Source organism: Euprymna scolopes, chromosome 23 (genome assembly GCF_053919585.1).
Source record: "Euprymna scolopes isolate OS-2025 chromosome 23, ASM5391958v1, whole genome shotgun sequence".
Classification (NCBI taxonomy): Eukaryota; Metazoa; Mollusca; class Cephalopoda; order Sepiida; family Sepiolidae; genus Euprymna; species Euprymna scolopes.
In genome coordinates this window covers 54,787,986-54,808,127 of record NC_136504.1, presented here as the reverse complement: position 1 = coordinate 54,808,127, position 20,142 = coordinate 54,787,986, and the positions used below count along the sequence as shown (strand labels likewise).

At 34.7% G+C, this 20,142-nt stretch overlaps 1 protein-coding gene across 1 annotated transcript in view; it reads right to left on the bottom strand.

The window, feature by feature from the left end:
* Positions 1-1,241: 1,241 nt before the first annotated feature.
* LOC145245903 (uncharacterized) overlaps positions 1,242-20,142 on the bottom strand; it is a 49,022-nt gene continuing 30,121 nt past the window's right edge. The window contains exons 6-9 of the mRNA XM_080107639.1: positions 19,787-20,012; positions 8,248-8,500; positions 4,322-4,539; positions 1,242-1,551 (exon numbers count right to left, since the gene is read on the bottom strand). Of these exons, the coding sequence (XP_079963765.1) occupies positions 1,425-1,551; positions 4,322-4,539; positions 8,248-8,500; positions 19,787-20,012 (824 nt within the window). The 3' untranslated portion in view covers positions 1,242-1,424. The remainder of the gene's footprint in view (positions 1,552-4,321; positions 4,540-8,247; positions 8,501-19,786; positions 20,013-20,142) is intronic.

The window sequence follows — 20,142 nt, the reverse complement described above, 5'->3', positions numbered from 1 at the left end:
AGAGATGTGTATGTAATGACATTTTATAACACAGACATATAATAACGATACAATTTACCTTTTTGTAGAAATCACAAACACAAAGATGAGCTTTATCACAAACACATGATGGATTTATTTTCTGACGACCGGTCGACTTCCTCATCAAGAACTCAAAGTTTCACATTTTAGTTTCTGAAGTAACGTCTCGCTTCAGACGTCCGCCTGTCTCTGAGTTTTCTCACTGACTGTCTCTGACTCTCTCCGACTCTCTCTCGACCAACTAACTCCCACCTGCTATATTGAGAACTCCATGCATCCCGGCCACGTGAGCAAAATTCATGTGTCTCAACATGCGCGACTTTGCACGTTTTCGACATTGATTTCCCAATAACCTATTTTCCTTGTTTGTTTCCACAAAGGAATTTAACCTACATATCTAATTTATTTAACTCATATTTTATTATCCACATTCTTTTAACAATTGAATAGTTTATTTATTATTTATTTCATCCGAATTAACAATTTACTGGACATTCCATTTAAACCTATTGTTCTTTAAAACTTATGTCCAGGGTTCGATTTCTGCTTTCTCTTATTTCCATTTTAACTAATCTCTCTATTTTTATACTTACATGAACAGGGGACAGCCCTTATCATGTAACATGTCAAGACTGAAGGAAGCCTTTTTTTATGTATGTATGTATGTATGTATGTATGTATGTCTTGCAAAAACTTTCGACAGAGGCAATGGATTTTCATGAGATTGGTATCATTTTGAAGCTCGACCCTTCGGACAACAAATATTGAAAAATTGGCCAAAAACATTAATTCCTTCACCCTCAACTGGGCACTTTTCTATAGGGAGGGGGGTCGCTTTTTTCGCCGATATTTTCGAAAGTCATTGCCTCTTTTCAGTTGACAAGCCTTAATTTAAACGTTCATTACTTCCGGTTTGGCAATGAGCGCAGCAGTTTTTCACTTTTATTTTCCTCCTTTGTGGTATGGGTTTGAGCCTGCCTCCCTACTACCACTTTTTTTTTTTGCTTGCAATTTCCATTTTTTTTTTTTTTGCTCAACCAGCACACACCTCCACTTTCTTTCCTACCTTTGTGTCACGGGTTCGAGCCTGCCTGCCTACTACACCCTTTCTTTTTTTTTTGCTCAACCCACACCTACAAACACCTGGGCAACGTCAGGCACCCAGGTTAGTATTAATATAAATACAATTTAATCAGCAAAAAAAAAAAAAAGAAAACAAATTAATATTTACAAAAAATTTTAAAATCTGCAAAAAATCAGTCAACTAATTAATGCGATAATTAGTCCTTTGAAAAAAAATAAGACAAAACTAATTGATTGACCACCATGTTGGGAGCTAACCACTTCAATATGGACACTCTTTGATTAAAACGAAAAGCAATTGTGAATTCTGCATATATTTCTCAATTGAAGGCGGTCATTTTGATTTGCGATGAAACTGATTCAGATACGACACTTTCAAGTGAGATTCCAACTTCCATTAATTGCGCCATTAGGTGACTCAAATAGAGGGGATCTGGATAACCGTACCTGGAAAGAAAAATATCAAAATTTAGTTTTTTTTCACTTGGAGGGTCACCATTTATCAAGGCCCGGAGGCTACTCCAGGATAAAACTTAATTGCTAGATAGATGGTGAGACAACATGATATGTCATGGTGAAACTTGGGTAGGGCTAGATTATCTGTGGACAACTCACTATGAATTTAATCGCATTAGATTTGAAGATGACCATGTTATAGCCAGCTGAGAAGCCAACAAAAGGTATTTCACTCCACAGATGGACAGTTCTAAGAAAGAAACTCTGCTCATGGAATTTTCGTTTAGTTTTGGGCACAGATAGAGGGGTGAGAAAAGTTATTTTTACTACTAATAAAGATTTGGTATTTGTCTGTCTGAAGGCAACACCATACTCTTCTATTAGTTGTACAATGTTACTATCTTTTAATGCTCAATTCAGAAACATAGTGTAGTATTTGTTTGGTTGTCAGGAGACCATCTTCCAGGCATTACGTCCTCCTTTGATGGTAGGTGTTGTAGTGTCTGTTCTGTTGTCATGAAGCGACCCCCCCCCCAGACATTACCCCTTTCTTTGCAGCACAGTGTAGTATCTGTTCCGTTCTTATGAGAATTACATCCCTTTTTAGCAGGATAGTTTAATATGTTTTGTTGTTATGCTATCTTCCCAAACATTACCTCCTCCTTTTAGGTAGGGGAAGATAGTACAGTATTTGTTCTGTGGTCATGAGACCATCAACCCTAGCATTATTTCCACTTTTCTGAGGTGGGAAGGTATTGCAGCATATTTTTATTCATCATACCACCATTGGACACTTTTCTACAAAGAATAGGGGCATCTTCTATAATATAAATCTCACCTGTCTGTTTAAATGTATGTATGTATGTTCGTATGTCTGCCTAAAACTTTCGACAGAGCGACGGATTTTCATGAGATTGGTATTATGCTCAACTGGGCACTACAAGGAGGGGTAGCTTTTTTCGCTGATATTTTCGAATGCCATCCCCTCTTTTCAATTGACTAGCCTTAATTTAAACCTTCACCACTTCCAGTTTGGCGATGGACGCAACGGCAAAGACATCATGTTTTTTTTTTTTCACATTCTTTTCCTTCTTTGCAGTATGGGTTCGAACCTGCTTGCCTACTACCACTTTTTTTTTTTTTTTTTTTTTTTGCTCAACACACACATCTAAACACCTGGGCAATGCCGGGCACCTAGACTAGTGATTAAATAAATCTGAAAAAAATTGGAAGAGTAGTTGTAATTGTGTTTTATGATATTTAGGCCATCTTTGACTTTAAAAATAAAAATAAAAAATGGCATAAATATCACAAGACACAATTACAACTACTCTTCTGATTTCTTTGGGTTTATGTAATTATGCCCATATTCCTTTTATATGATTAGCAGGACCTGTGGAAATTCCACAGGAGACTTATTCATATGTAATATATTAATGTTGGCATTCTATAGATGTTCAGCATAAATGGAAGCACTCTGATATTATTGTAGCTCTTTTGTTAAAACTGCAAAAATAATTATCTAAGTTAGTAGGGATGCCCGGCATAGCCCGGTCATAAACTATACTCAAATATGATATTTTAATTCTTGCAGATTTCATATATATTATTATAGAGTTAGTGTTCTATCGATTTTTATATATTATAAAGTTGCGATTTTAAAAATAAAAAAAATATATTCATATTACTTGGGTGCATCAGCTTAAATTGAAACCGAAACCAAAACTTATGAAAAAGTAAATATGTATGTACATATAACTTGAGTTCCTTCAACTATAATCGAAACTGAAACCAAAACTTATGAAGAATTCTTGGTAAAATTATTTAAAAAAAAATAAATGACTTGAGTGCCATCAGCAATAATCGAAACTGAAACCAAAACTTATGAAGAATTCTTGGTAAAATTATTTATAAAAAAATAAATGAATTGAGTGCCATCAGCAATAATCGAAACTGAAACCAAAACTTATGAAGAATTCTTGGTAAAATTATTTATAAAAAAACAAATGAATTGAGGGCCATCAGCAATAATCGAAACTGAAACCAAAACTTATGAAGAATTCTTGGTAAAATTATTTATTACAAGAAATGGAAGTCCATAACAATTAAACGACAGTCACTCAGATATAAGCATGACACACAAAATAAATAACACACATACTATCCTATTAATATATAGATTATTAGAGCTTTCTTTATTCTTTATTTTAATTGTATAGCTCAGTATATTTAATTTTTGTTAACTCTCTCTATATAACCCAAATAAGATGGCACGCGAGCAACATTCCCGCTATGATTTATGAAGGTGTCGACAACGAAAAAATACTATTGTAGCCAACAGCCAATCAGAAGAAAACATCTCTAAAACAACAATGTTGAAAAAGTTGCTATAGTAACCAACAGCCAATCAGAAGAAACCGTCTCACACGTTCCTTACTTATTCTGAAGACTTTTGAACACCAGTAATTTTATTGTAACTTTTGTTTTAATGAACGAAAATTGAAAATTTTTATTCCAAAATATAGCTGAGAAGGTGACCTATGAACTGTAAAAATTGTTTGAAATTTGGTTGCAAAATGAGTGAACATCTCTAAATGAGTAAAGCATCTCTAAATGAGTAAAACTAACACTTAACCATATATTCAAACACGGATGGAAAAGCTGTATTTTGCATGAAACCAAGTTAAAGATGCCATGTCTATAGACTATAACTCTCTTTGATTGTGTCAGAAAATTTGAAAGATAAAAAAACTGTACTTACACTGAAGGTCCACCAATTTCTTGTGTTTTGTGAAGAATCCCATTCCAAATGACCACGTCCGATTTGTGTGATGACAAGGAAGTGCCAACAGTAAATATAAGATGTTTTCTGAAAGCTTCCTGAAGCATCCTGATAAGACATTCACCTTCTTCATTTGCAGGTAAGTAAGCTTTTCGCTGCGTGCCATAATATCTTTGTCCAGGATTTGGATGAATTTTCTGAAATTAAAAGGAAATAAGAACAGACATTTTATGAAAATTAAAAAAAAACAAAACAAAACAACAAAATGATGTGATCAGGGCGAAATATGAAACTGATTTTTTTTTTTTTACATAGGCATCACCACTTATCAAGGCTAAGAGGCCACTTGAGGATAAGGGGTAAAGAGTGTACAGTAAAAATTGAACAATATAGTAATCATTAGTAATGGAAATTCAGTAAATTTGTTAACTTATATGGAACTGCTCATCAAAAACTTGTTTACGTTAGCCTTGAAGACAACCATATTGTAGTCAGCTGGAAAGCAGGAAAACGGAAGACAATTCCATAGGCGTGCAGTTCTAAGAAATAAGCTTTGTTCATGGAATCTACATTTAGGTTTAGGCACAGATAAAGAGTGGGGGAAATTATTGATAGTGTTTTCTGCTAGACGGGTGTTTCTTGTGAAAGTTTGGTGAGGGGGGATCCATAGATTGGAGCTCAGCCGAGAACTTGCCATGAAAATAACGGTAAAGCAGAGACAAACTCACAACATCTCTTCTGTGATTTATTTCTAAATTAATTTTGGAACACAACTGTTAGGCATAAGGGGTCGTAATGTGTGCAGTATTTAATTTATGCAAAGGAGATAAAAGAGAGGTGGAAAACTTTTTCAAAAAATTAAGATATTTCCAATATTTGTAAAATTTTAACATGATAATAAACATCAATTTCTTCAAATTCCATTTTTCATGGAGTACTAGCAGGGGGTGCCTGGTGTTGCCCGATCGTAAAATATGCTTAAATATATTTTAATTTATGCAGATTTCGTATTTATTATAATAGAGTCAATTCTCTATCGATTATTTCATATTATATTGTACCCAAATAAATAAGAGGTTAAGGCTAGTTTGTATTGGAAGTTATGCCACGAGAGGAAGTATATGGTAAAGAAGCAAGACCGAGTTTGTTTTTTGGATGTTTGACAACAAGACGAATGAACATTAGTCTTTGAGGCTTTCCCACCACTCCACAGAAAGAGGCACTTCATCTATGCAATGTTTTCATGACCAAAAAGTGCCACTTTCCTTCAATGTTGCAGTTTCGTCTGGTGGTTGCTATATATGGCAATAATAAAGGAACATAATAAAGCTCCTTTTCATGCAGGAAAGAAACAAAGAGACGTTTGCTGAGGTTTTCTATCAGTTTTTATTTTTGGAGAGAATTGACTCACTGGAGATAGAGAGACTAATGTTCTCTTAGCTAATTAATTGAAACAAAAAAATTAAAAAATTTTTTTTTTTTATGAGGTCACCACTTATCAAGGCCACTCGAGAATAAGGGTTAAAGAGTGTAAAGTGGTAATGAAGTAATCATTAATTATGTAAATTGCGTGAAGTTTGATTATTTATGATAGGTATGGACAAAAATAGGGGGACCTAGTTTTGAAAGCCGATTTATCATAATTTTTTTGTAGGTTTCCGACTACTTTTTGATTGTATTTGAAAGATTAAAACCTAAAGTTTATTTCCAAAAGATTGTATTTGAAAGATTAGAGACTTCACTTAATTAGATTAGATTAGGTTAATAAGATTAGAGAATTAGTTAATTTCTAAAGGAAAAAAATATTTGTACACGTGAAAAAAAAAAAGTTATGAAAAATGTTTTCCCGGTGAGCTAACCAATTCAGCTAAATTTTGAAGTTAAATAAATTCATTGTAAAAATCCTTTAAAAGATAAATCTTAGTTTTCTGGGTCAATTTCAAAGATAATTAGTAAAGTCCTAAGATATTGAATTAAATAAAAAAAAACACCTTGTTTATACAAACTACAGCTTTTCCTTTTCATCAAACTTTCTTTTTCTTCAAAAAGCAAGTAATTATGTCTTCGCCAAAACGGAACCTATAAAGGTTTGTAAACACGATTATAGGGAAACCCAAAATTTCAGCCAATCAAAACGCTGTTTCAAAATGAAATCATGATAGTAAAAGGAGGTAGGGGTGTCAGATTTCTTCTATGTTTTTTTCCCAGACGTGCATCCGTACATTCCTATTCTGAAAGTTTGTATCAATTTTTATCATTTTTTTAATTTAATTATTTTTTATGTTCCTGTTTTTAAATTAATTTTTTTTAAAATTATTGTCCGAGATTATATATTAATTATGTTACGGTGAAAGTTTCATATTCTTGCGAGCAAGGAAATTATTAAAACATTACATAAAAAATTATGTGAAATCTGTAATTTAAAAAAGAAAGTAGAAATACTTTTGCTATTATAATTTTTTTTGTGTGAAAATATTAAATAAATAATGCTTAATTCAATGATAATATCGGTAGTTTGATAAATTCATTTTTCTTCGAGTTATATCGAATTCATTAATACGGACTTTAGGGGATTTTTTTTCGTAATGTTCCTGTAAAAATTAAATAATTTTTTAAAAATTGTTATAATTTACAATGCTTTATTTCTATAAAAAAAAGCAAAAATAAATTCTTGCATTTTTTTTTACTGCAAGAAACCATAACTTTAATAAAGGTATTTTTTGTTTAAACAAAATAATACATTTCCAATAAAAATAATGGGTTAATTATATTCTGTTATCATTATTTTATAAATACTGAAAATTTCATTAAAATTGGTTAATTTCCTGATTTTTGGTGAATTTTTAAGTAAAGGGAGGGGTCAAAATGTTTATACATTTTGAGCATCTGCATTTATTTTGCCCGTACCTAATTTATGAGGATGACTTAACAGTAACTTGTTTATATTAGATTTGAATGTTACTATGCCTTTAGCTGGGAAGCATTCCAGTGGAACAGTGTTCAAAGGAAAGAAGCTTTGTTTATGGGATTTGCATTTACATTTATTTAACTTCTTAACTTAAGTGAAATGAGTGGCATGCAGACAGAGATAGTGATGTAACATTTCACACTTATCGATTATCAAAGTTTTTAACAGGATTTTCAGTAATATGGCCAGTACTTGTTCCCACAGACAGACTCCCATTTTCGTATGGCTTCTACACAGACTGATTTGAAAACCTTTGTTTTCTCTCAGCTCCAAAAATTTGATTCATTCGTCATCTCAACTCATACCTCCATTTTGGCAGAAGTAAGTGATGGACAGGGGGTCGTTGCATTAAATAGAAAGCCGACTGAGACAATATTGTCTCTTTGAAACTGTTTCTTCTTAATGTTTGTCATTAGTCAGTCAGTCAAATCAATTCTCAGCTTTTGCTATCATGACATGTACTTAGTGCGACCCATGTCAAAATTCACACAAGCTAAGGATGTGTGTAATATGCAATAATCCAGTTCTAATTACTATAAATTAAATCTTAGAATGAGCAAAGTAATGGAGTTATTCGTTGTTCTTTTTAATTTGCTTTCATCATTATAACCCCAAAGAAAAAAAAAAGAAGAAAAGATCAATATCTGCACACTGTCTAGATTGCCACTATGACCACTTTCACAACTAGACATTGCTATACATTGAGCAACTACTTAGAGCATTTCAGCAAAAAGCGGTTACCACAAAATGTTAATGAGAAGATTGTGGCCCATCTGGTGGGGATTAAAGGGATTAATTCCATCAAAAGTTACAAAATGCTTATTAGTACTGCACAATGTTACAGAAAGATCTAGAACTCAGCGATTTCATTTTGTTTCAAATCACTATGTTAAGTGACCTCCTCTCCCTCTCATATCTGTTTAAAATCAATAATTACCTGTTGAATGCCATCCGGAATGTTATAGATTATATGAAAAGTGTGGAAGTCTTCAAAACCAGGTAAACTTCTTTCAGAGACTTTAACCAGCATCTCTCCTGGTGGCTGAGAATTCATGTTCAAACACAGTGGACACATTTCTCCAATCACTTCTAGCCATTCTTTTAGGCATTGACTGCAATATTCATGCTGACACTCACTGAATAGTTTCGGGTTGACAACTGGTCTGAAGCACACCGGACACGGAATTGGACTGAAACGACAAAAAAAAAAAAATAAAAATGTTATATTCCTAAATACTTAGGAAATAAAGACAAACGTGAGTTACACCGAGTGGTATGTGTAATGGGGTTTATTTATAATACAGAAACGTAAGGCTGCTCGCCTAAGGTAAATAGAAGTACATAGTAACAAGTATGGGGAAGAAAGTCTGATAATCAACACGTAAGACTATCCGTCTTACTGCGACTGCTTGTCTGCCCCTGTCTGCCGCTGTCTGCCAAACAGTCCAATATATATATACAGTTTGTAACCGGTGTATAGCCAGTTATGTTCCTTCACAACACCTCCCCCTGAAGCTGAAATCTTCCTGATTTTAGCTTAAATACCTCTTCCTTTTAGGGTCAGGGCTTAATCTCCTGGTAACTTTTCTCTTTCTTGCGCTTTTCCTTCTGGTCAGCGTTACCCGGGGTAAAGGTTTCTGTCCAGCCCGTATGGTCGGTTCAGGCGAAATATTCATTGTTTGCGGTACACACGCTGGTTTTGGTATATCAAAAATATCGCACAATGTTTCCATTGGTGTCTCTTCCACATTTGGAGACAGTCTGGGACGTATTTGATTTCTGTGTCTTTTGCAGACAAAACTTAATCCTTGGATGGTATAGACCATGCTCCCAATCCTTTTTTTGATAATACCTTCAACCCACTGATTTCGTCCATTTTGAAAATTTTTGAAATATACATTTTCACCTGGGGAGAAGCACTTGGTATTAAGGTTTTCTTTTTTGAAAACTTTCTTTTTCTCTGGTAGCAGCCTATCGAAGACAGATCTTATCTTTCTTGCAAACATTAGCTCAGCCGGGGAAGAATTGACATTATTATTAGGATTTGGTGTCACCCTGTAAATTGCTAAAAATGTTTGAATACATTGTTCGTCTGTGTCCGTAGTAAGATTTTTCTTAAGTGCCCTTTTAAACGTATCTACAAATTTTTCGGCCAACCCATTCGATCGTGGATGGTACACAGGTATTGTCATATGTAGAATATTTAGTGAGTCACAGAATTCTTTGAATTCATGAGCAGTAAATGCTGTTCCATTATCGCTCACTAAGGAAACGGCTAAACTCCAAAACGGCTAAAAATTTCATTAAGCGCACTCACAGTGTTTTTTGCTGTTGGATGTCTAAACTTAAATATTTCTGGCCATTTTGAAAAAGAATCTACAATAATCAAGTAAAAATAACCATTTATAGGTCCCGCATAATCAATATGCAGACGTGACCAGGGTAGGTCCGTCTTTGGCCATGGCGTCGTTTTTACTGGAGGATCTCGAGCTGCTAATTGACATCCTCTGCATGTCTTGACACATTTTTCAACTTCCTTGTCCATACCAGGCCAGTACACATATCCTCTCATAAGGGATTTCATTCTCGAAATGCCCGGATGACCTGTATGAAATTCCTTCAGAATTTTCCTCTGTAACGTTAGTGGAATTACGATCCTCTCACCATACATGAGCACATCTTCACAGATGGAAAAAGGCGTTGTTTGATCTACCTTTTTATTTTTTTTTATCCATCCCAATTGATTTTTCATTTTCTTAATGAAAATGTCATTTACTGGCTCTTTTTTTATTTTTTCGCAAGTTACCGGAAGTTCACGTATCATATTACACATTGAACTTGTACATTCACTTTCGTCTTTAAGCGCAGCAATTACCGTTTCTTCGAAACTTTCGCTTCTTTTAGGGATCAACCGTGATAATGCATCTGCGTGTCCTAACTTTTTTGAGGATACATGTTCCATCTTAAACTGATAGTTTAAGAGGGTTACAGCCCATCGCTGTAATCGATTCGCAGTATGTGTGGGAATGCCTTTCTTTGATCCAAATATGGTAAGTAGGGGTTTATGGTCGGTTTGCAACATAAAAGATCGTCCGTGGAGAAATCGATTGTACTTTGTAATTCCAAATATTATCGACAGCGCCTCTTTTTCAATTTGGCTGTAATTTTTCTCCGCTGCAACCAACGTTCTTGAAGCATGGGCGATAGCTTTTGTCCTACCATCCTCATACTTGTGAAGTAATACAGCGCCAACACCGTAATCACTGGCGTCCGTTGCTAGTATTAGTTCCTTTTCTGGATTGAAATGTGCCAATGCTAAGTCTGACAGTAGACATCTTTTGATATTTTGGAAAGCAGATTCACATTCCTTATTCCAGTTCCATTTAACACCCTTTTTCAGTAACTCGTTAAGAGGAGCTCTTAAATTATGTATGTTAGGGATGTAAATTGCATAGTATTGAACTAATCCCAAAAACGATTTTAATTTTGTCACTGAATCTGGAGCAGGCATCTTTTCAATTGCTTCAGTCCTTTGTGGATCCGGTCTTCGACCCTCTTTGTCGATTATTTGACCTAGATATTTAATTTTTTTCATAAAAAAATCGCATTTTTCTGGGCTCAATTTAAAACCAAATTCCTGTATTCTTTTGAATACTTCTTTTACATGCTTTTTATGATCTTGCAAATTTTCACTTTTAATTAGGATATCGTCAAGGTAGGCCATTGAAAATTCCAACCCTGCCAGCATCGTGTCCATAATTTGCTGGAAAATAGCAGGAGCAACCTTTAATCCAAAAGGAAGCCTCTTTAGCTTAAAAATGCCCTTATGAGTATTTATGCCTAAGTATTTGGAGCATTCATCGCTGATCTTAATTTGCAAGTAAGCATCTGAGAGGTCTATCTTAGAAAAAATTTTTCCTCCGTTAAGCTTAGAGAACAGATCTTCTGCGGACGGAAGGGGATAATTATGGTCCAATAGACAGTCATTTAAACCCGTTGAAAAATCTCCACAGACCCTTATTCTGTTATTTTTTTTCTTTACATACACGGTTGGACTTGCCCAATCTGTGTGGTTAACTTTTTCAATGACTTCCAGTTGTTGAAGTCTATCCAACTCTTTTTCGATTGCGTCCATCGCTGAAAAAGGCACATTCCTTTTAGGTTTGAATACTGGAGTGGCATTTTTCTTTAATTCAAATTTTGCCTCTGTCTTAATACAGAGTCCTAGTCCTTCGGCAAAAACATTGGGAAATTCAGTTTTCAAATCCTTCAGGAAGTCTTCCCTTTGGTTTGCTTTTTCTGCAGTTAAAACGTTACAAAACGAATTTATGGGTTTCTCCCATAAATTAAACAGGACAATCCAATCTACCCCAAACAGGCATGTATTCTTTCCTGGTACGACGTACACTTTGGATTTATGAGTCTGGTTAGCGAATGTCACTTTGCATTTTAATTCTCCCTTGAACTCTAATCTTTTGCCGCACACACTTCTCGCCGTCTTTCTGGTTTTCGTTAATTCAGGTCGACCTATCCTTTTCCATATATCTTCATTTATAATACTAATATCTGCACCGCTATCCAGAAGCAATGTAACCAGATGTCCATTTATCCGAACATCAACATATTTCCGTCTTTCGCAGCTTTTTTCTTTATTCATGCGAAGCGTATTTACATTATCGGTCCCTTGTCTTTTCTTCTGGGCACAGTATGTTCCCTTGTGACCTCTGAGACCACATTCATAACATATTTTGTTCCTAAACCAGCAGGTCTTATTGTTGTGTCTTAAACTACCACAACATTTACACTTTAGCTTTGGGTCTTTGTATCCTTTAAGGATCCTGTGTTCTTGGAACCTGGACTTTCTTGTGGTCCCTTGCCTTTTTACTTAAAAATATTTTTCTCTTCAATGCGAGTGTTGTCTTTCTTTATGTTAATCAGACGTTGACACTCTTCAGTGACTTTTTGCAATGTTATGTTAGGATCCGCCTCCATAATTGTTAGGATCCGTGAACGTATATCTTTGTCCCTTGGTGCTGTGAGACCTTGTACAAAGATTAAACATTTAAATTGGTCTGCGGAAATTTCATTCAATTTAAATGATTCGCATAAACAGTTCACAGTGCAAGCATATTCTAGATAGTCTTCAGCTTCTGCCTTCTGAATGTTCAAACATTTGTATCTAGAGTGAAATAGGCTATCCCTTTTATCAAATATTTTCGACAAGGTACTAATTGTTTCCTCGAACGAAACCTCCTCCGGTTTTTTTGGTAGAATTAGATTTGCATACTTGGTGTTTTCATCAGTACCCAGTTTTTGTAGTAGCAGGGTAACTTTTTCCTCATCGGTCCAGTCTAAACATCTTTTCGTAAAAATTGTTTCGTATCTTCTGTAGTATGCAGGGAAAGTAACACCAGTATCCGGGGAGTAACGAAATTCCGTTAGTGAATTTGAAATACCCTCGGCAGAAAAATTAGTCTTCTTCCCGGTCGACGTCAGAATTAGCTTTTCTAAATTCTTTTGCTGTGTCGACATTTGTCGTTGTAGTATGTTTGTTTGTTCTTGTTGTGCCTCTAAAGTTTTTTGTGTTCTTTCTTGTTGTTGTTGCAGCTGTTGCTGTAGCTGTTGTTGTTGAATTTGTTGTTGTTGTTGTTGTTGCGCTAAAAATTGTTGAGTCATTTTTGTCTGTTCCTGGATGCTAAGGGCTAGAGCCTTAGTTAACTCTGCTAATTGTTCCATGTTAGCTTCTAGTACAAAAATGTCTTTTCGAATTCTACACAATAATTCCAAAGAAAAATCGTAAATTTACGTATATCGTAAATTAGTAGCAATATGCAGACACAACACGTTTCAACAAAGTTCATCCATAGTAATTCAACAGGCTTTGTAAAATAATTCTTTTTTTTTTTTTTTTTTTTCAACAACGTAAGTTCATACACAAAATATTTCTTACTTCCCACGACAAATAGTTCCAATTATTTATATAAAGGCAATAACAAACAATTAATTTTCCAAAAAAAAAAAAAATATATGGCTGCCATTCCCACGTGGCATAAAATGGTACAATAGTCGTTGTATTTATATTTTTTCTTTCGAAACTCGTAATCCTTTAGTGTAGTTTCGAATTCAACTTGCGACCATTTTTTTTTTTTTTTTACTTGTCAAAATAAATATAAATTCCACTTTACCTTGAACATGTTTCTATAATTTCTTGTGAGTTCTTTACGAAGAAAAATCCGTACTTTTCGCTACTTTAGGTAGGAAAAATTTTTAAATTCATTGACGCACGTGGTCAAAAATCCTTGTGTAGTTTGTTTTTTTCGTAAAACAAAAAATCCTTGCATTGTACACAGTCCTTGGTACGGTAATTTATCTCTGTTAAGAGAAAGAACATCCTTTCGTCGCCATTGTTATATTCCTAAATACTTAGGAAATAAAGACAAACGTGAGTTACACCGAGTGGTATGTGTAATGGGGTTTATTTATAATACAGAAACGTAAGGCTGCTCGCCTAAGGTAAATAGAAGTACATAGTAACAAGTATGGGGAAGAAAGTCTGATAATCAACACGTAAGACTATCCGTCTTACTGCGACTGCTTGTCTGCCCCTGTCTGCCGCTGTCTGCCAAACAGTCCAATATATATATACAGTTTGTAACCGGTGTATAGCCAGTTATGTTCCTTCACAACAAAAAATAAATAAATAAATAAAAAATAAATAAATAAAAACGAGCAAAAAAGTTTCTTTCCTTCTAATACTACCAGGTAGAATGATAAAATTATCGCCCTAGAAAAGACAACATGATTCCATTTACATTTGATGAAAACCAGTTTTCTTTTTTTGTTGCAGACCATTTATTAGTTTGCCAGTTGTATACAAATCCCAAGAGTGATAGAAGCATTCTATCATTTCTGAAAGCGACACAATGTTCAACGAGCGAGATCAGAGATGCACTGCTGTACAACTCATGCTCTTTACCAATCCAAGTTATGACAACAGAGCCATTGCCAGCATCCTCAAAATGCAAATCCAGGCAGTTCAATGCTTGAGGGACAGCTCAATGAAGTTTCTGGTTCTTGTGCCACTGTAGGTGAAGCTGTGGAGGATGAATGACTTAATCCTCTGTGTAGTCCCAGGTGTGGTTTTCATATAGAAGAGCCTTTCTTGCTGCTGGTGGATTCTTTCTACTAATGTTGTGTTTCTGACCCTTCTTTAATTCTTTCGTTGTTGGTGATAGCTGATGCTATTTATTTAGAAACAAATAACTATATTTTGTTACTAATATATATATATATATATATTCATTCCTGATTAATATAAATTACTTTTATGCAAATTCAACACCTGTGATTAAATGTGAGTATGCAGATCTGTCAATACTTCTTAATTTAACTATATCATCGCCATTCAAATGAAATTTGTTATATGTCATTTTCCATAGAACTACTGGTCCTGGATATGACCTTAAACTATATCCAGTGGTGAGGCCCCAGCTTGTGGGCTTTGGGGAGTGTGGAGCCACCCTTTAATTACCATTGCTCCCAGGTTCACTCTGACTCGGAGTGGTAGTACCTGTTAGGGTCCCAACTATGGGTTAAATAGAAACCGGCTTGAAAACAACAAATATATTCTATTAAAAAAAATTGTTCTTAAAAATCTTTGGATTCGGCATTAAATAACCTGAAAAGGGTTGATATGCCGTAAAACAAAAACCAACCAACCAATCAATCAACCTAATGTTTAGATTAGAAAAACAAATTGCATTGTCGCTGTAAGAAATAATCCAACAAAGTCGTGTACTCCTACGCCAAGAGCTCTGATTGCCCAATCACTCAGCTGTTAATATGAGTATTTACAGCAAAACAAAATAGTACTTCGAAATATATGACTGTTACATATTTATAAGTTTCAAGCAATTTGTCAAATTTGCAAGTTTGCTCTTTTAGAGTTTAGTCAATATAATCGGTTTAACCCTAACCCCTAACCCGAAAAGGGTTGATATGCCGTAAAACAAAAACAATCAACAAACCAAATCAACCAGAGAACTACTGCACATCTCAGTGCACTAAAAATATTAGACTATCTGCCAGTCATCTTTCGTGACATTTATTTTACCAAATCGCTACACTACAAGATAACAGAAACAAGAGGGTCGATAAAGTGAAAGAGACCAAAGACAGACAGACGTTGCAAGGTAGTAGAACTCTAAAGACAGTTAAACATTATACATAGATGCCTCATGAATATCTGAATGATAATGCATGTGTATGTATATAAGTGTATACGTTTGGAAGTGTTTGTATTCTTATGCATGGTACATGTGTTTCGCTTTTGTTTGTGCATGTGTGGTTCATTTGTGGTACGATTTTTCAATAACAGTTTCAAACATACACGTCATAATTTCATCCATTTCACTTCAGTTGATTTTTTTTTTTTCACTTTAAAGTATTTTAATGTTCCTTGTGGAAAACTAATTTTGTTACGTGTTTTTGAAACAAAAATGTAGCAGGCAAAAAAAAATAAATGTTCTGTCAGCAACAGTACAACTTCAAAATAGTCAATATCGCCCACCTCCAGAAGAGAGGGAATTCCTGTCCGTGATAACCATGGTAAAAAAAGACACACTCCAATCGCCAGAAACACCCACACACACAGTTTGCAGGACACTGCCGACTCGTCTCTAGCCTCCTGCTTTTATAGTGACCGGGAATTATCCATTTGCATAATCACATGAGAAAGAAACGTGATTTTCCGAGAGTTACATGGGGTAAACGCTAATAAAAACCCCTGGACGCCATCTTGGAATTCTCTTTTTCCCCCCAACCGGTGACACAACAGACATACCCGAGGTAAGCTCTTTTCCCCTCATTTTAGTTATTGCTACTTCTGCTACAGTTTTTAAATTAAAAATTTTCTTTCCCTGATTTCTTCATGTTTTTATTTTCATTTAAATATTTGGGTTGCCAGGCATCTACATATGTAATTTTCCTTAATTTTTCATTAATGGCCTTCATTCAACCTGCAGTCTATCATTATGATATGATCTGGCCCACGAGGTCAGATGGTTTGTCGACCTCTGATGTAAATGTACAAATGTATTGTTGGAGTAATTGATCCACCAGCCAATTAGAAAACCTGGTGTAAAAATACAAATTGTCGGATTACTTTTTATAGCACCCATTGAATTTAATTCCCTTTTATAAAAGTGTAGCTGTCACATATTCCACTTGTGCTATATTCTACTTTCCTTTGATGTAAATGGACAGATGTACCACTCGAGTGATTGTTCCAGTCCCCCACCACCAATAACAACCAATAAAACGCTCTGAAATAAGAACACAAATTGCCAAATTCCTTCTTAAAGTATCCACATGATTTCGTTCCTCCTAGTAGATTTGAAGACAGTGCACTGCCCAGAGCAGACATATTTCATTAGTTTCTTCAAATCACCAATTACAGTAGCGTCCAAAACTAAGGGATAAAATTTTAAAACCTAATATTTGTTAGAAATAACAACTGTAAAAAACTGAAGTTTTGACAACTGGTAGTCGTTATCATTCATAATAACATACTAAAATTTGAATCATTTGCAAAGGATAGAAAAAGAATTATAACAATTATTTATTTATTTTCAAAATAGGAACATCCAAAAGTAAGGGACAAAATTGAGAAAAACAATGTAAACAGCCAAAAAAACAATAAAAATACATGTACAATCGATATTTAGTAAATGAGCCCTTGCTCTCAATGACACCTGCACATCTTTGACTACAAGAATGAATCAGTTCTTGACAATCCTCGATACTAATTTTAGACCATTCTTCTTGAAGCTTCATCCACAAATCCTCCGTGTTAGCAGAATTTCTTTCCATAACTTTCACTTCTAAGATCTTCCAGAGATTTTCTATTGGATTTAAGTCAGGACTTTGCGATGGCCAATCCATAATTTCGAAATCTTGCTCGCTAAGGTAACTCATTACCACCTTTGCCTTGTGACATGTGACTTGCATAAATGTAGCCCTATCGAAACCTGAATTCTATATGATTGGCACAACATGATCTTGAACAATGTTTTTATAGATATGCGCATTTACACGAGTATGTAACCGGACAAGAAGCATTGTATCTTGGCTAGAAAACATTCCGCCCCCAAACTTGACAGTTTTCTTAGCACACTTTGCACTTAATCTTTCACCAATACATCTCTTTACATTGTTTTTTCCATCATTTCCAAATAAATTAAACTTGCTTTCATCACTGAAAAATAATTTTGCCCAATTTTCATATGTCCAAATTACATAACTGTTGCAAACTCTAACCTCTTCTTCTTATTCCTTGAACTAACAAGTTGGGTTTGTCAGGGTATTCACGTTGCAGTAAGGTTATCAGAGCACATTTTTTGCAATCATCATCTTCTTTTTAATAACAGCGATTGTAAAAAGGTATTACTAATAGAAGCACACAATCATTTGGGGTTTAACAATTCATTTTCTTTTATGGTATACGTACATAACACTCCGTTGATCTTTCCCTTGTGTATTACCGATTTTCCGGCACCCTTGATTCCTGAACCTTACCAGAGTAACTGTCTTGCCAAACCACGCGATTTCACCTTAATAATTCATCAACAAACCCATAACCCAATAATTACACACCTACCACTTCTCTGATGCCCCAAAGATTGCTAGAAACTTACTTCAACTTTTTCTTTGATGAAAATAGACTGGTGTCCACAGCTGCTACTTGAATTTGCCTAGGGTAAAATTTTAGCAAAATCAGACATTATCTCAAAACGAAGAGAGTAATGGATAGCATGTATTATTTGGATGATTTGAACTAATGTTCTCATTTTAAATGTTATTTTCACAATATTTCAAGCTTCTTCAGGTGCACCTTGTTGAACTCTGGAGTCTTTCTGTCGAACTCAAGAATCTGCATGGAATTCTGAATGGAACCATTATTTAATATACATGGGGTAGCATGCTCTTGTTCCATCAGCCATGACTGGGTAAAAGTCTTAAGTAATTCAAAATTGTATTTTTTCGTATCGCCTGCGCTGAGGATTGAACCTTCAACCTCCATAAGAATGTCGCTTACAACTTTTACCTCATAAAATTCAATTGTAAGTGAAACTCTTCTCAAATTTGACAGAAAGAATCTCGAGTTTGACAAGATAAACCTGGAGAAGTTACATCGGCTGAAACGTTGTGAAAATGACACTCAAGGTGAGCAGTAGTCCAAATAATCTGAATTATCAACTCTTGTTTCCAAAATTCTGATAGTATACTACACATGCTGCCATCTATTGGCCACTAAGGTCTTAAGATATTATCATATCTATCATGGTTATATACTCACTAATTAGATAAAAGAAGATACTAAATATATTTATAAGAAGTTTCTAGTTTAATAACTAGAAACTTCTTATAAATATATTTAATATATTTATAAAAACAATTTCACACTTGTCTGATTTTTCTAACCGTTAAATCTTAGAAACTTTCTTAGTTTAGATTTTACATTCATGAGTTACTAATTGGCTTTCCTTGTTCTTTTAACCAAGAGTAAAGTGTAGTATCTGTTCTTATATTACACTTCATATTGGTCAGTGAAGGAGAAATCCTTCTAGACTGAGCCATCATCATTAAGTTTCTGGATTTGACCTTTACTCCTGATCTGAAATGGAACAAGTACGCCAAATCCGTTGCCAAGGTCGTTGGAAAAATGGTGGGATCATTCTACCGCTCCAGTAGATATCTCATTGCCAATGCAATTCTCTACCTGTATAAGAACCAAGTACGTCCTAGAATGGAATACTGTTGCCACATCTGGGCAGGAGCTGCTAGAAGCACTTTATCTTGCTTTGATAGAGTTCAAAATAGACTTCATAGCCTTGTAGGTGATGTCCTTTTCTCTTTCCTTACAATCTCTTTCCCACAGAAGAGACGCTGCAAAACTGTCTCTGCATTATAGTTATTTTCATGCCAAGTGCTCGTCTGAGCTCCAATCTATGGTCTCCCCCTTGCCAAACTTTCACAAAAAAAAACTTGTCTAGCTGGAACGAACTATCAATAATTTTCCCCACTCTTTATCTGTACCTAAACCTAAATGTAGATTCCACGAACAAAGCTTCTTTCTTAGAACTGCACGCCTGTAGAACTCTCTCCTGCTTTCCAACTGACTACAATAGGGTCGTCTTCAAGTCCAATGTAAACAAGTTCTTCATGAACCATACCCTTAAGTAATCTAATTTATCAAATTTCCATTACTAACAATTACTATGATTGACTACTGCAGATTCTTTAACCCTTATCTTTGAGTGACTTCTGGGCCTTAATTTCACTGCACTTCTTGTGTATCTAATGCTTGCAAAAATACAGCAAAAGAAAAAATGAGTTTCACTTAGCACAATATGCAAAGAATTAGATAAAGAAAGAGAAAGTCAAACAAACATCGGATGATTCTGAACATTTCTTACGTTTCTTGTCTGATGATGTTTCTGCGTCGTTGTGTCCTGCTTTTAAGATTAGGTTCAACGGGAACCTTGCACAGCTGAAGGATATCAATCGCCATCCTGCAATTCTCCTTTAGATCATCAACGAAATGGATCGCTTCAAGATATCTTTCATAATTCTCATTCACAAATGACGTAATGCTATCCAAAATTGCCTTCAAATACATCTCCAATGGAATGTTGAAGCTTTCTGTGAAAGATATAAAGCATTTAATCATTTGCAAAAGAAAAACAATCATTCAAGACTTTACTGACAAGGTTGCAAAGGGTAATTTTAGTATCTTCTTTTATAGTGAGTATATAACCATGATAGATATGAT